Source organism: Erinaceus europaeus, chromosome 9, assembly GCF_950295315.1.
Source record: "Erinaceus europaeus chromosome 9, mEriEur2.1, whole genome shotgun sequence".
Taxonomy (NCBI): Eukaryota; Metazoa; Chordata; class Mammalia; order Eulipotyphla; family Erinaceidae; genus Erinaceus; species Erinaceus europaeus.
The window spans coordinates 81083767-81101684 of NC_080170.1; the positions used below are offsets into that span (position 1 = coordinate 81083767).

Consider the following 17918-nt stretch of genomic DNA (forward strand, 5'->3'; position numbering starts at 1 on the left):
AGAAAGGGGCAGAAGCAGAAGGGCTTTTATGAGAGAAATCCCAGAAGTGACAAGTTGGAACAGGACTGGCTAGGAAAAAAGGCACTCCAGGAATAGGGTTTCTCTCGGGAATTGACAATACCCTGAGGGGACAACATGGTGGATGTGACCACATCTGCACAATTTCCCAACACTGAATACTATCATAATTCCAAGACTTTAAATGCTTAGGGTTTTTGCTATTGTTGTTGTTGTTGTTGTTATGACAGAGACAAAGGAAAAGACTGAAATACATCTCAGCATCTAAGCTTCCTTCAGGTGCAGTGGGAGCCAGGCTTGAACCTGGGTCACACACACACACTATTCAAGTGACTTTCTTTTTTAACCCACTAAATGGTTATATTTTTAAAGATGCTTTAACATTTTTTTTCCTTCTTACCCAGAATATGTGTTCATGATGTCCCTCATGATGATCTACCCTGTACATTTTTTTTTTAACCTACCAGAGCACTACTCATCTCTGGTTTATGGTGGTGCAGGGGGATTAAACCTGGGACTTTGGAGACTCAGGCATGTGAGTCTCTTTACATAAATATTATGGTATCTTACAAAGAAGTACACTTTTTCAGTTGTTTGCTGCTATTCTCCAATGTTAGTAAGCATGCATAATGTTTTGTAGACTCCTTTAGGTGTCTACATTTTTCATATCATTGGCAAGTGAATTTAATATTTTCTTAATGCTATTAAGGCAATTTACTAAACTTGTTCTGATCTTACTATATCATCATATACAATGTTGAATGAAATTGATGACAATAGAAAAAACATTTGGGGGGCCAGGTAGTAGCACACCTGGTTGAGAGCATATGGTACAATGCACAAGAACCTGGGTTCAAGCCTCCAGTCCCCCAAGGGGAAAACTTCACAAGTGGTGAAGCAGTGCTGCAAGTATCTCTCCGTTTCTCTCCTTTTCTCTATTCCCTTCCCTCTCGATTTCTGACTGTTTCTATTCAATAAATAAATAAAGATAATAAAAAAATTAAAAAAAAGAAAAATATTTAATAATCAAGTTTGTTATCTATAGGTTTTAATATATAAATTTTTATCCATTTGAGAATTATTTGTTCCTGGAATTTTGAAAATTGTTTTTATTAGTGATTTATTATTGGTTTACAAAATTATAAGATAACAGGGAATAATTCCATACCTTTCTAACCACCAGAGTTCTGTGTCTCCATTCCTTCCACTGGAAACTGTACTAGTTCTCCCAAGATCACAGATATGGGTTGACTATTATTTCTATGTCTATACTTATATATATTTGCCAATTTTTTCCTATGGTCCTGCCTTCTTTTCCTTTCTAAGTCACACCCACTACTTCAGAATATATATATATATATATATATATATATATATTTTTTTTTTTTTTTTTTTTTTTCCTTCTCTCTCTGGGTCCTGATGGAATTGGAGTTTTGAGCCCTTTGGAAGGATGGACCAAAATCCTTTATAGGGTACAGAAGGTGGAAGGCCTGCTTTCTGTAATTATTTCTCCACTGGACATGGACATTGGCAGGTCAATTCATACCCCCAGGTTGTTTCTGTCTCTCCCTAGTGGGGTAGGGCTCTGGAGAAGTGAGGTCATCTGCCCTGGGAGTTCAGAATGAATTCACAGTAGCATCCCCAACTTGGTGGCTGTGGCTTAGTGAGTTTCTGGAGAAATCCTGGTTGTATTTTGTTGAGTTTTCAAGTGATTTTTTTCTCTCTTCCTTCCTTTCTTTCTTTCTTTCTTTCTTTCTTTCTTTCTTTTTTTTCTTGTTTATGAGAAGAACTATCTGTAATGGCTCCTACTACATAGCCATGCCTCTGGAAGTCTTCTAAACATTTTTTATCCTAAGAGTCAAATTATGACAAATGTTTTCTTGTATGTATTGATATGATCATATTTTATTTTTTCTTCTGTGTTTTCCAGTGATATTAATATTTCTACTCTGGGGCAAATTCATCTTGGTTATGTGTCTTTGTTATATATGCCTGTTATATATTTTGTTATATATTCGTTAAAATTTTGTTTTAATTTTCTATTTTTTTACCAGTGCACTGCTCAGCTCTGGCTTATGGTGTGGTACAGGGGTTTGAGCCTGGGACTCTTGAGCCTCAGGCATGAGAGTCTCTTTGCATAACCATTATGCTATCTACCCTTGCTATTATTCTTTAAGTCATTATCTTTGTCAAGTTTTGTTTTTCACCATTTTGCTGATCTCAGCTTGGCACTTTCCTCTTTTTCTATTCCTTGGAAGTGATTGCTCAAGAGTCCTGTTATTTCTTCCTTAAATGCCTGAATTAATGAAGTTGTCAAAGTAACAGGGTATGTATTTGTTGTTATTGATAATTAATTTTCAATTAAAACATTTAAAGATAACAATAAATTTATATTTTCCATTGTGTTTGGTATCATTTTTTGTAAGTTTCATCTTTAAAGAAATCTGTTTCACCTATATTGTCAGTTTATAGGTATATTGTTGTTCATAGCCATCTCACTACTGTTAATGTCTGTAGATTTCCTACTTTTGTTCCCACTTTTATTCCTAGTATTGACTATGCCTTTTTCTTTGATGATCAGTCTTCTTAGGGTTTACAGATTTTTTTTTTTTTTCCTCCAGGGTTATTGCTGGGCTTGGTGCCTGCACCATGAATCCACCGCTCCTGGAGGCCATTTTTTTTTTCTCCCTTTTGTTGCCCTTGTTGTAGCTTCATTGTGGTTATTATTATTATTGCCCTTGTTGACGCAATTTGTTGTTGAATAGGACAGAGAGAAATGGAGAGAGGAGGGGAAGACAGAGATGGGGAGAGAAAGATAGACACCTGCAGACCTGCTTCACCGCCTGTGAAGCGACTCCCCTGCAGGTGGGGAGCCGGGGTTCGAACCGGGATCCTTACGCCGGTCCCTGCGCGTTGCGCCACATGCGCTTAACCCACTGCGCCACCGCCCGACCCCCAGGGTTTACAGATTTTAAGCTTTTTTGCAGAACTATATTGCGGTTTTGCTAATTACTTCTTTTTTACCAGCTATTCCTCTTCTCTGGAATCTATATAATTGAAATTTCTGATGTTTCCAGCTACAGATATTTTCCCTTCTTCTCACCCACCCCCTACCTAGGTAATTTCACTTGTTCCCATGCCATTACGTACTATCTGTGTGCTGAAGATTTAGATTATGTCTCTGATACTTAGTTTTGTTTATTTGTATATTTGACATCTTTACTTGGATAAATGACATCCTTATCAAAATTCAATATATCTATTATTGAACTCTGTTCTCTATCACCATATCCTTTAGTTTATTCATCTTTGTAAATACAATCATGACACAGTGACTCAAGCTCAAAGCTTTGATATTAATTTCTAATACTTTATAGTTAGCAGTTTGGTTAAGTATTAGTGATTCTTATACCTACCCTTTTCTTTCTAGCAGCATAGGTATCATCACTGTAGTTAAAGTCACCTTTACTTTCCCTAGGTACCATGGTCTTTTAACTGGTATAGTGATTCTTCTTTTTTGGGCCCCATATTACTGAGATTTTCTTCATTCAGTAGTGTGGATATTCTTAAGACAAGACACAAATCACAGCATTTCTCTACTTGAAATAAAACAATTTCTTATAATTGCTTCAAAAGCTTCTGTATTCTTGTGCTGGTTCATTTCCCCTCTCAATCATTATACTTTTTAAAAATTAATTATTTATTATAAATAGAGGGGGGGAGATAGTGAGACACCTGCAGCCCCGCTTCACCATTTGTGAAGTTTCGCCCTGCAGGCGGGGAATAGGCGCTTGAGCCTGGGTTCTTGCACACTGTAATGTGTGTAATTAACCAGGTGGGGCCACACCTGGCCCCAGTCATTACACTTCTAACCTCCTCGACTTTATACTTCTAGAGGACAGTTAAATCTTTTTGGCATATTTGAACATTTTTACACGCTGTTCACTCTGCCTGGAATACACTGCTCCCTATCCTTCATGTGGCTCTTCCTCTAAAAATTACCCTAGTGATGTTTAATTGACATATGTATAAATATTTATACACTTGTAAAACTATCCTCATGACCAAAATAAAAAAAAAAATAACAACAATAAACAACAATAAGAACAAAAAACCCTACCCATTATGCGCAAGAGTTTCCTTGTGCTCTTTTGGAGCCCTCCATCAATCACAGTCCTCCCCATAACTGCCCTTGTCCACTCACAGGCAACCATGGGTCTGTTCTGTCCTTATGTATTAGCTCTCATGTCCTGTAACTATATAGTTGGAATCACACATTCTGCACCCTTTATAGTCTTGTTTCTTTTATTCAGCATAATTATTCTGAGAATCATTTATGTTGTAGCATACATCAAATGGAGAATGGTATACCATCGACTGGGTATGTCAGATTTGTGCATCCATTGCCTACTGATGATGATTTTAATTTTTTCAGTTCTAGGGTTTTATTATTATTATTATTATTTATTTATTTTCCCTTTTGTTGCCTTTGTTTTTTTATTGTTTTTGTAGTATTGTTGTTATTGATATCGTTGCTGTTAGATAGGACAGGGAGGAATGGAGAGAGGAGGGGAAAACAGAGATGGGGAGAGGAAGATAGACATCTGCAGACCTGCTTCACCACCTGTGAAGTGACTCCCCTGCAGGTGGGGAGACAGGGGCTCGAACCAGAACCTTTACGCCGGTCCTTGCACTTCGCGCCACATGTGCTTCTAGATTTTGTTTTGACGGTGCCAGGGTCGGGATTTCCACCACTCTGAGACTGACTGACTTTTTCATTTCAGAGAGAGAGAGTCAGATACCACAGCACTGCTTCACCACTAATGAAGCTTTCCCTTTGCAGGTGGGGATGGAGGTTTGAACTTGGGTCCTATAATGTGTGTGTTTAACCAGGTATATCACCACCTGGCCCCCTCAAGTGTCTTTTGAAGATAACTATGTGCTTCTAGAAAATGCTACAAGTATCTTATCTAAATAATTTATGCCTAGGTCAACTTTTTTTTTTTATAGCTATATGGTTTTACATTGATCTATAGGCCAATATAGTTTATTTAGGGAGGCCAGAGCACTACTCTTCCCTGGAATTTGTGGTTTCAGAAATCAAATTCCAGGCCTTGCATGTACTGTCTTCTTCTTTGCTTGTTAAATGCAAAGATAATTACTTAAGTACTATTTGTGGAAGATAACTATTAACAGCCTATTTAAAAAGTCTGTACCTTTTCCCCCAGCCCCTTTTCTTTCTTTCTTTTTTTTGTCTCCAGGGTTGTTGCTGGGGCTCAGTGCCAAAACTACAAGACCATCGCTCCTGGTGGCCAATTTTCCCCCATGTTATTGATAGGAATGAGAGAGGAGAGGGAGAGAGAAAGACACCTGTTTCATCAATTGTGAAGTGCCTCCCCACTCCGGTGGGAGACAGGCTCAATTGTGGGTCCCTGTGCTTTGGTACTCTGTGCACATAACCAGCTGCACCAATGCCCCTCCCCCAGTTTGTACTTTTATAAAATAAAAATAAGTTGCCTGTAAGCCCAGTAGATAGCTCGCCTGGGTTCTAGCCTCTAGTCACCATGTGAGTGCCATGCCAAAGGTGCTGTAATATCTCTTCTCTTTACCTCACCCTTTATAAAGTAAGTCTGCCAGGAGTGATGAAGCCATGCATCTGTGAAACTTGCAAGATGGGGTCCTGGTGGAAAAAGACCTAGACTGGGGAAGATAATGGTGTGCAGACACCTCTTATGTGGAAATAAGAAGTTGTACAATTGTATTGTAAACCACTCACCCTCTCCCCCACCTCCAATAAAGTGTGTGTGTGTGTGTGTGTGTGTGTGTGTGTGTGTGTGTGTGTGTGTGTGTGTTGGGTGGGGACACAATTGTCTTTGGACCAATATTTGTCTTTTTAAGTTGTAATTTACTTTTCTATATCAGTTTATATTGATTTTACAAAACTTGTCACAGGTGTATAGTTTCCTCTTTCCTTAGGGTGTGTTTGGATCTGCTGCATAGATTATTTAGATATGTTCTGTACTTCCTGGCTTTGTTTCTAAGTCCCACCTGTAGAGAGACCACATATTGTTCATCCTTCTCCTTGCATTTAACATAAGTCCTCAAGTTCTATCTATTGATATGTTGTAATAAAAGAGAAGATTTCCATTTCTTACAACTGAGTAGGACTCCACATTTTTCTATTTCTATAGCAGGTGTGCACAGATCTTTGGACAGATACCTGGGAGAGGAACTTCTGACTGTATGGCAGGCTCATTTTTAATATTTTGAGGAATCCTGATACTGTTTTTATCACTGGAGCTGGTGTAGACAGGGTTCTTTTTCAGCATATCTTTATCAGCACTTGTTTCCTAAAAACCAAATGTTCCCTTACTATGTCTTCTTTTTCAGGCAGGAGTTTAAATTTGGTCTCTGTTACTCTTAAATTCAAAACTTCACTTAAATGTTCCCATCTTTGATAAACCCTTCCTGACAACTCTCTCAAAAAACAGATTTATATTTCCCAGGGGAGAATACAGGTCCAAAAAGGATAACAGAGGACCTAGTGGGGGTTGTACTGTTATATGAAAAATTGAGAAATGTTATACATGTACAGACAATCATACTTACTGTCGAATGTAAAACATTAATTCCCCAATAAAGAGATAAAAAAAGATTTAGATTTCCTATCTCCTCTCATGTACCTCTTTCATAAATTGAGAGGAGAGACCACTATTTCACTAAACACTATATACTTAGTATTTATAAAAATGTTTCTGCTTTTTTTCCCCTATGACTCAGACAAATGCATGATTTGACTGTTCTTGGCTATTTCCTCTAGTCAAAAAGAACATATCCCTGTCTGTGGTGGGGGGCTGCACTCCTACCCAGTGAGCTATTGTTCAGAACTGAGTGTCTGCTTTCTTATCCTCCTTTATTCTTCCATTCATTTAAAAAGTATTTTCTGGTCAGTCAAATCCATTTTAAGTGATGTGTTATATATTAAGAAATACTGGATAGACTTCTGGAGGTGGGGCTATGGAGCAGCAGCAGCTGTGTTTCTCTCTTCTCCTTTCCTGGGTCACCTAGGAATACCAAAGGAGACCACCTGGGACTGCAACAAGGCAGGACTAGAATGACTTCAGGTACCCACCAAACCACTGGTGAGTACAAAAAAAAAAAAAAAAAAAGGGAGAAGACTCAAATAGAATTGTAAACGATAGAGGAGATATCACAACTGACACCACAGAAATTCGAAAAATCATGCGAAACTTCTATGAAGAACTATACACCACCAAGCTAGAGAATCTGGAAGAAATGGAACAATTCCTAGAAACATATGCCCTTCCAAAACTGAACCAAGAAGAACTACAAAACCTAAATGCACCAATCACAGACAAAGAAATCAAAACCGTTATTAAGAATCTCCTCAACAACGAAAGTCCTAGACCAGATGGCTTCACAAACGAATTCTACAAAGCCTTCAGGAAACAGTTAATACCTATACTTCTTAAGCTTTTCCACAAGATCGAAGAAAAAGGAACACTCCCTTCCACCTTCTATGAAGCCAACATCACCCTGATACCAAAAGCAGATAGGGACACAACAAAAAAGGAAAACTATAGACCAATATCTCTGATGAACATAGATGCCAAAACATTAAACAAGATCCTGGCCAACCATATACAGCAGTATATCAAAAAGATTGTTCATCACGACCAAGTGGGATTTATCCCAGGAATGCAAGGCTGGTTCAACATTCATAAGTCAATCAATGTCATTCACCACATCAATAAAAGCAAAGCCAAAAACCACATGATTATCTCAATAGATACAGAGAAAGCCTTTGACAAAATCCAACACCCATTCATGCTCAAAACACTACAAAAATGGGAATAGATGGGAAATTCCTGAAGATAGTGGAGTCCATATATATAGCAAACCTACAGCCAACATTAGACTCAATGGACAGAAGCTGAAAGCATTTCCCCTCAGATTGGGGACTAGACAGCATTGTCCATTATCACCATTACTCTTCAACATAGTATTGGAAGTTCTTGCCATAGCAATCAGGCAAGAGAAAGAAATCAAAGGTATACAGATTGGAAGGGAAGAAGTCAAGCTCTCACTATTTGCAGATGATATGATAGTATACATAGAAAAACCTAAAGAATCCAGCAGAAAACTGCTGGAAGTTATTAAGCAATCTAGCAAGGTGTCTGGCTACAAAAATCAATGTACAAAAATCAGTGGCATTTCTTTATGCAAACACTAAATCTGAAGAAGAAGACATCCAGAAATCACTCCCATTCACTGTTGCAGCAAAATCAATAAACTACCTAGGAATAAAGCTGACCAATGAAGTGAAAGACTTGTATACTGAAAACTATGAGTCACTATTCAAGGAAATAGAAAATGATACCAATAAATGAAAGACATTCCATGCTCATGGATTGGAAGAATTAATATCATCAAAATGAATATTTTCCCCAGAGCCATATACAAATTTAACATAAAAGTTCCACCAAGCTTCTTTCAGAGAATAGAACAAAAACTACAGTCATTTATCTGGAACCAGAAAACACCTAGAATTGCCAAAACAATCTTGAGGAAAAGAAACAGAAATGGAGGCATCACACTCCAGATTTCAAACTTTATTATAAGGCTATCATCATCAAAACCGCATGGTACTGGAACGAAAATAGGCACACAGACCAGTGGAACAGAATTGAAAGCCCAGACTGAACCCCCACATCTATGCTCATCTAATCTGATAAGGGGGCCCAAAGTATTAAATGGAGGAAGGAGGCTCTCTTCGATAAATGGTACTGTGAAAACCAGGTTGAAACATGCAGAAGAATGAAATTGAACCACCTTATCTCACCAGAAACAAAAATCAATTCCAAATGGATCAAGGACCTGGATGTTATACCAGAAACTATCAAATACATAGAGGAAAACATTGGTGGAATACTTTTCCACCTAAACCTCAAGGACATCTTTGATGAAACAAACCCAATTGCAAGGAAGACTAAAGCATAAACAAACCAATGGAACTACATCAAATTGAAAAGCTTTTGCATAGCCAAATAAACTACCACACAAACAAAGAGACCCCTCACAGAATGGGAGAAGATCTTCACATGCCATACATCAGACAAGAAACTAATCACCAAAATATACAAAGCGCTCAGCAAACTTAGTAACAAAAAAGCAAATGACCCCAACCAAAATGGGCAGAGGATATGAACAAAACATTCACTACAGAGGAGATCCAAAAGGCTAACAAACATGAAAAATTGCTCCAGGTCACTGATTGTCAGAGAAATGCAAATAAAGACAACAATGAGATACCACCTCACTCCTGTGAGAATGGCATACATCAAAAAGGACAGCAGCAACAAATGCTAGAGAGGCTGTGGGGACAAAGGAACCCTTCTGCACTGCTAGTGGGAATGTAAATTGGTCCACCCTCTATGGAGAGCAGTCTGGAGAACTCTCACAAGGCTAGACATGGACCTTCCTTAGGACCCAGTAATTTCTCTCCTAGGGATATACCCCAAGGACTCCATAACACCCAACCAAAAAGATGTGTGTGTACTCCTATGTTCATAGCAGCACAATTCATAATAGCTAAAACCTGGAAGCAACCCAGGTGCCCAACAACAGATGTGTAGCTGAGAAAGCTATGGTATATATACACAATGGAATACTATGAAGCTATTAAGAACAATGAACCCACCTTCTCTGACCCATCTTGGATGGAGCTAGAAGGAACTATGTTAAGTGAGCTAAGTCAGAAAGGTAAAGATGAGTATGGGACGATCCCATTCATAAACAGAAGTTGAGAAAAAATAACAGAAAGGGAAACTCAAAGCAGAATCTGACTAAATTTGTAGTAGGGCACCAAAGTAAAAACCCTGAGTGGAGGGTGAGGGTGGCTGTTCAGCTTCATGGGGCGGGCGGGGGGGGGGGGGAGGATGGGACACAGTCTTTTGGTGGTGGGAATGGTGTTTATGTACACTCCTATTAATTTGTAGTCATATAAATCACTAAGTTATATGAGAGGGGAAAAAATGATCGAATGTCTTAAACTTTTTAAAGCACAGACTAAGTCTTTTTGATACATAGTCTGAGTCTTTGAAATGTTGACTCTCTTAAAAACTTAGTCCAGGGAGAACAAAAGCAACCAGTGGCATATACGCAAATAATGTCAAAGGACATAAATCATGGTAATGTTGTCTATGACACAGCAAATCCTAACAAAGGGATTTTCAAAATTAACCCAGTTGCCAAACAATGTGATTATTGAAATAACTATCTATTGTCTTCTTAAACTCTAAGACAGCATGAATCTCCTGCTTCCTCTATAGAGCCTCAATCCTGGAACCTCTAGGGTTGGGCTCACTTCCCTGCATGTTTCTCTCAAGTCAGGCCAAATGATATTGCATTCGCCGATTCCAAGCTAATCAATGCAACAAGTACCATCTCAGCATGCTTCACCTCAGACTGTGTACAGATACATCAGGCATGGAATGCCAACCCTTCACCCTCATCACTCAGGTGAGACCTTTCCTTTCATGGTATTCTCTAATTCCATTCCAGGAGGTTCACTTCCTAACAAAATCCCAAAACCTAGATATAGGCCAGGTCCTGTAAGATAGAGCATATGTTCACATGTATCCATAAATTGGGGCAAAATATATACCCAAAAGCAAAAATGCACAATAGTCTGTAGTGAGTCAGTATCAAGTTCATAATGAAATAGTGTTTCCTTAGATTTAGATACCCTCCTCACCTACTTCCTATTACAGTTCTCTCACTCACTCCAAAGCTAACCTTAGCAAAGCAAGGACTGCAAAAGCTGAATAAGGACAAGAGACTGGCATACTTTGAGGATGACTCTTTATCACTATCAGGCCATTCCACCAGCTGGGGCCCTAACTGGGGAGTCCTGAGATTCCTAAACAGACTTGATGGGCCTAGAACTTGAATAAATCCCTCTCTCCATAGTTACTGGTCATTTCTATCAGGAACAACAAAATAGACCCCTCTGTGGGGCCCCATAGGACCTAGCCCTCAACATAGAATATTCCTACTCATGACCGCAGCATAGAATGTTCCTACTCATGACCACAGAATGTGAGCTCAGATCTACAGGGATGCAGAGGTCACACAGGCTCCTAAGATAATTATGGGCCCCAGATTTAAACCCCAAATCGATGGGGTTTATAGTCAACAATATTTATACCCCTTTCCCATATTTGGGAGCTACTCTCTTCCCTGGTCCAGCTTTCTGGTCCTTTTCCCAGCCATGAAATCATCTCCCCAGACAATAATTAGGATCCACCTGCATATCAGATTTCAGGCTCAGGCAAAAAACAAAAACAAAAACAAAAAAACACTAGTATAGCTACAGGCCCTTTGAAATATAACTAAAATATGCCTACTAGCTATCTACAAAATGGACGATGCCCCCCCCCCCAACACTTCATCTGCACTATTCCAGGCTTTAGGTCCATGATTGTTCAACAATTTGTTTGGCTTTATGTATGTTAACTCTCTTTTCAGCCACCAGGTTCCAGGTGCTAGCAGGATACGACCAGACTTCCCTGGACAGACAACCCTACCAATGTGCCTTGGAACTCTGCCTACCCAGAGCCCTTCCCCACTAGGGAAAGAGAGAGGCAGGCTGGTAGTATGGATAGACCTGTCAATGCCCATGTTCAGCGGGGAAGCAATTACAGAAGCCAGACCTTCCACCTTCTGCATCCCACAATGACCTTGGGTCCATATTCCCAGAGGGTTAAAGAATAGGGAAGCTATCAGTGGAGGGGATGTTGTACGGAGGTCTGGTGGTGGGAATTGTGCGAAGCCGTACCCCTCTTATCCTATGGTTTTGTCAATGTTTCCTTTTTATAAATAAAAAACTTAAAAGAAAAGAAATGTAACCAGGTTATAGAATATAATAATTTAAAGTCGGGAGTCAGGCAGTAGTGCAGCTGGTTAAGTGCACGTGGCGCAAAGCACAAGGACTGGTGTTAAGGATCCGGTTTGAGCCCCTGGCTCCCTACCTGCAGGGGAGTTGCTTCACAGTGGTGAAGCAGGTCTGCAGATGTCTATCTTTCTCTCCCCTCTCCATTTCTCTCTGTCCTATCCAACAACAATGACATCAATAATAACTAGAACAATAAAACAACAAGGGCAACAAAATGAAATAAATATTAAAAAAAATTTAAAGTCAAATGTTCATTAAATTTTTAGAGACCCATCCCCCTAACTTTATTGGTAACAAAATATAGACTTTGAAAAAGACAATTTCAAATCTCAGGGCTTATCTGAGGTCACTCCTGATGCCCATGAAGGTTATCTCTCTAACTAATGATTAACTTCTGTCTAATCCTTTGATACTTTGTTTAGAAAAAAAAAAAAAAGATTTCTCTCACAAAATTCCAGTAAACTTAATAACTATGGAAGATATTTCTTCTCTCATTTGTCAAATTTGAAAAGTTCTCATGTACTTGCTATCCCATAGCCACCATCATTATTTACTGAACTTATACTGGGTATAAGTTAACCTACATGCAGATCTAGGATGAATTTCATCTAAATGGTTTAGATACTATTATGTAGAGGCTTTTATAGTCTAAGCAATTAAATAAAGGAATTACACAGTAGGAATCTGAAGGCAGCAGAAATGGCTTATTATAACAAGTAAAAATTTGAGCAGAGTATTTCCAGAGGGTGGAAGATATATGACTAAATGATAAGGGTCTTACTTAATTGGCTTCTGGTGACCAGTTTTATTGAAGAGGAGTAGAACATGTATTAGCAAAATTATATCTTAGAATATACTGGATGAAGGTATAAAACCTTTGTTTTTTCTTCTCAAGACAGATTATTGAGAGGTCAGAAGTAAATGAGAATGTCTAAGAACTAAATTTTTATATTTTGGTTGAGACTACCTACAATTCTGATTAAGGGCTTGCTTCTGCTGATCTTCAATATCCAATTTCTCTTCTTACTATAAGAACACTACATGTTTATTATAGAAGTAGCAAATACACTAAAAAAATTATTTTGTAAGGAACCTAATATTCCAGAAACTTTTTTCTATCTGTATAAATAGAATGTAAATATATACACATATATATGAATTCTAGGTATGTGTGTCAAACCATCTGGAATCTATAAAAAAGGGTTGAACTGGGACCATCCAATTTTTAATGTAAAGAGAAGAATTTGGGCAGGGGTAGATAGCATAATGATTATTCAAAGAGACTCTCAGGCTTGAGGCTCCAATACTACAGGCTCAGTCCCCCACACAATCATAGACCAGAGCTGAGCGGTGCTCTGGTAGAAACAAAACCTGCCATAGATAATATATAAATGATAATATATAAATGTACCCATATTACAATAAAACCACTAGTGAAAACTGAAACCTTATAATACCTAGTGCATTTCTTTTTTTTTTCCTTTTTTTTTTATTTAAGAAAGGAGACATTAACAAAACCATAGAATAAGAGGGGTACAGTTCCACACAATTCTGTCTTAGGAACAGAAGAAGCCAAGAATGCTTTACTACAAGGCAATAGAGGCAGTGGGAAGTATACAAAGAAGGCTATGCTCTATTAGCACATCCAGAAAAAAAAAATTATAGGAACTGACTTCCTTTAGTTAGAACACCACACTAGTGAAATTTTATTCAATAGATTTTCCTAATATGATTCCATCAATATCTACAAGCTAGTGAAGTATAAGGGCTAATGATATTTGAGATAGAGTGTGTGTATATATGCATGACTTATTCAAATATCCAAGAGATAGCTTGCCATGTTGGGGAAATTTCATGAGTGGTAGAGATTTTTATGGTATTCCTCTGTATCCAGAAAATCCCACCAGGAGCATAGAATCATGCAAGCATGAATCTTCAGCAATAATGCTGGTAGCAAGAAAATTTCTTTCACCTATATAATAACTAGTATCAAATGTACCTCCAATCCCCACACATTCTGTACTAGTTTGTATTATAGGCATCACTGGGTCTTTACCATAGCACTGATGTTTCTTTATGTTGTGGGGGTCACGCAAGAGCCTGGGTGATGCACATGGCAAAGCAGGCACTCTCCCCGCTGAACTATCTTGCCAGCTCCTCAGTTTTTAGAATGACTTATTTTAGCCATCTTCAGATTTTTGTTACTGTGGTAAACATTAAAATTAGTGACTCTAATTTGTAACCTTACTTCCCCAACCTGATAGCATTTGATACCTAAAAATGGTATGGAAATATATGCTTATGTTTTAATAATAAGTCACTGAAATTAGGATTGCCTCTGAAATCTAGTTATTTAAAAGAAGCAAATGTTGTGATATTTCTTAAAACAGTTTTATAAAATGGCTAAAGGCATAATACTCTCATATAAGAAAGTTTACCATTGACATTACTTGTTAGGTTTACAATTTACTTATAAGGACACTTCCTCCTTAAAGTAAACTCTTGGGTTAATATGGTCTGCATAGTTTGAAAGAAATGCCAAGACAATGGATATAAGTAAATGAGTATGTGACAATAAATATTTGAAGTATTTGCATAATTATAGGTTGTACTTCCATAATAAAAGAAAAATTTGCATGCATGCTTAATGTGTTTTTAAGAAACACATTACAGAGCACAGACTGATTAATTTAACTCAAGCATTATGATTTTAAAAAGCTAATTGCCTAACCTTTATAAAACTTACTCTGATAGGAAGTACGGATCCGTTTCGTTAAATCAGGATAAAAGTTAGACAGGCCACGCATGCAAAAGTTGTCTTTGGAACATGCCAGAACACCAGCATCAGCAGCAGGCAGAGGAAAGAGAAAGAAATAGTCTAAAGTGAAAGGAAGTGATATCATACCAGAATCTAGAACAGCCAAGATGAAGAATTGCAGCAAGTTTAGGTAATCAAATTAGGAAGGAGATATTAAAAAATAAATTAATTAGAAAGAGGCGATAGATGAATGATGAGAATGCTGTAGTAATTTAATCGAGTATTTTAGGAAAATCAAAGTATATTTCTTTTACATAGTTTTTACATAGTTCATTTATTGGGTTTATAAAGAATATATTTGTTATATCAACATAACTGTCTTTAACCTTCAGTATTAAATATAAAGATTAAAATCTTAAGCTTCTTGCATAACATAATACCAGTCAAGATTCTAAGCTCTAGTATTATTGGATTTAAGGTAAATGGAAAAAACAATTGTATTGCCTTCTGTTACCCTCTGTGCACACACAGCCAGTGCTTAGATGTTGCAATAGATCCAGGTTTTCTGATTGAGCTGAGTCTTTAGCATGGAAACAGCTTTCAAAAGTCAACCTTCTGTTGCCCAATCATGAAGGAAAACTACCTGTTGTGTATGCAAGGATAATTTCTGCCTTGCCTTTCTTTAAAAAGTTGGTAGTGACAGAAGCAGAACCTATAGAATTTGAAATGTCCAGCACTTCTTAACAGAAAGTAAAACCTTCTATGCTCTGAAGGAGAGCTTTATTGCATGGATAGGGACAAGCTTCAGTATATCAGTTAACTTTTCCTTGGTCTAAAAACTGACTATTTATTATCATATTCAACAATTTAATTTGGCACACCTATTATCACATATTTTTTATTTTAAAAAAGTCTCTGCATGGGTAAGATTTAGTAAAGGCTTCAATATTAAACTGATCGTTTGGTTTTTCTAAATAAACTGTCTAAAAAATATTTACTTAAATCTATAGATGAGTGAGAATGCTGTAGTAATTTAATCATTAAATTAGCTCAGCATTTTAACTGAACTAATTTTTTTTACTAACTAATTTATATTAGTGCACAGAAAATATTCAAATTTTGGCAATCTTTTGGGTAACCTGGCATTACATAAAAAGTCTGATTGTCAAGAAAAATCTATCCCATGAAATTTTTAATATTAATTAATAATGTATTTATGAGAAAATACTTACAAGAAAATCATTATCCCGTAAGATTATGTGATAGCTAAAACTTTCAAAATAGTGAAAAATAGTTATTACTACTTATTTTTTTTTGTCATTGCTAGGGTTTCACCTCTCTGGGTTAACTTTTGCTTTAAAAGAGAGAGGAAAAGATATCACAGCACTGGGTTTTTTCCCATGCTGTGGGGCTGGCCTTATGAAAAGAAAACCAACCTGTTATCCATTTTAAGAAATGTGAGATGCTTCCTAACTTAAATAGTAAATTGAAATCTAAACAACCCATTTATATCTTTCCAAAGATTCTGTTTCTGCCTGATTTTACTTACATGGCATTATAGGCTACATCATAGCATATTAAAAAAATTAAAGAAAACAGATGAACTAATCAATGCGATAAGCATCTTGTCTTATTTCCTACCTGCAATGAACTGCTTGTTTTTTCGAGGAGACCGTGGTTGTCGCTGGTAAAGTTCACTCGATCTATATAGGTCAATGGTCCCCATGCTTAATAGTACTGTCTTCTGAATGAAATCCACCACAGCCAACCCATTGCAGTTCCCAAATGCAACTCTGAGAAAGAAAAACATGGAACTAGAGTGGACCAAGTAACCATTAATATTTTTATCTTTGAATTAAAATTAAGATTATTACAAAGTAATTTTTTAGGGCAGAGGAGACCAGGAAGTGATTAGTGTAAAAGTCAGGAATACTACTGTGCCTTAAACATTTATTTTTAGATAGAGGGAAAGGGGAGATAGAGATACCAGCAACACTACTTCCCTACTTGTGAAGGTTCCCCCTGCTTTGCATCTTAATGCTTTTTCAGCCACCAAGTTGCAAATGCTACTACGATGCCAACCTGACTTCCCTGGGCTTCACCAACTTATCCTGGAAACCCATCCCACTAGGAAAAGATAGAAACAGGCTGGGAGTATGGATCAACTTGTCAATGCTCATGTCTAGCAGAGAAGCAATTACAGAAGCCAGACCTCTCACTTTCTGTACCCCATAAAGACCTTTGGTCCATACTCCCAGAGGGATAAAGAATAGCAGAACTTCCAATGGAAGGGAAGGGATACAAAGCTTGTGGCGAGAGCTGTATCCCTCATATCCCACAATCTCATCAATCATCATTAAATCACTAATAAAATAAACTTGTGAAGAAGGTGACTTCTTTCTTTTAATATTCTAGAAATGGGACCTCAATGAGTGAATACCATAGAGATTGACATTTAGGGGCTACTGAGTAGAACCATACACACATGTGATAGAAGGGTGGGGAAATGAGAGAAACATGGAGATGGGAACACACTTTGGCCCACTGAAGCCCATAAAGAATGATCTTGGTTGTTCAACAGAGAAAGTAGTTTATTTTTTCCACTCCTACCCATAGAGCTCCATTGCTGCCAATAAACTCTTGGGCCCCAAGAGGGAAAGGTAATACTGAAGCAGCATCTCTTAGTATAGTAAAAAGATCAGCTCAGTGACAGCTACAGGTTCCAAGTGATCAAACCAAAAGTATAATACAAGACATTACAAGGCGAGAACAGTATATCTTCAGGATGATATATATTGTTATTTTTTTTTAATTTTATGGGAGAGAAACCCAGAGAACTGCTTCACTACATTTGAAAAATTTCCTCTGTAAGTGGGGCAGAAGAGTCTGAACCTGGGTCCTTCTTGATGCTAACATTCATTGGTGCATTCCACCAGGTGCACTACTGCCAGCCTCAGTATATAGTTCTAACAAGAAATTCAAAATTCAGGAATAAATTTTCATGTAGATACTAACAGAAATTTAGTATGTGAAGAACTCATTAACATAAAATATACTATAGAAATTTCTGAATACAGAAAAGATCTTATGAAGGAACAAGAGAAAGATTTAAATTTTAAGAAATTAATGAATGCTTTGATATCTGATAATTGGAAAGATAATGTA

General features: G+C 37.4%; 1 protein-coding gene across 2 annotated transcripts in view; it reads right to left on the bottom strand.

The window, feature by feature from the left end:
• Positions 1-17918, bottom strand: part of STXBP5L (syntaxin binding protein 5L) — a 151250-nt gene that overhangs the window by 66071 nt on the left and 67261 nt on the right. The window contains exons 12-13 of one of the 2 annotated variants that reach the window (XM_060198281.1): positions 16395-16546; positions 14742-14813 (exon numbers count right to left, since the gene is read on the bottom strand). In XM_060198281.1, the coding sequence (XP_060054264.1) occupies positions 14742-14813; positions 16395-16546 (224 nt within the window). The remainder of the gene's footprint in view (positions 1-14741; positions 14814-16394; positions 16547-17918) is intronic. The other variant, XM_060198282.1, reaches the window with a different exon arrangement.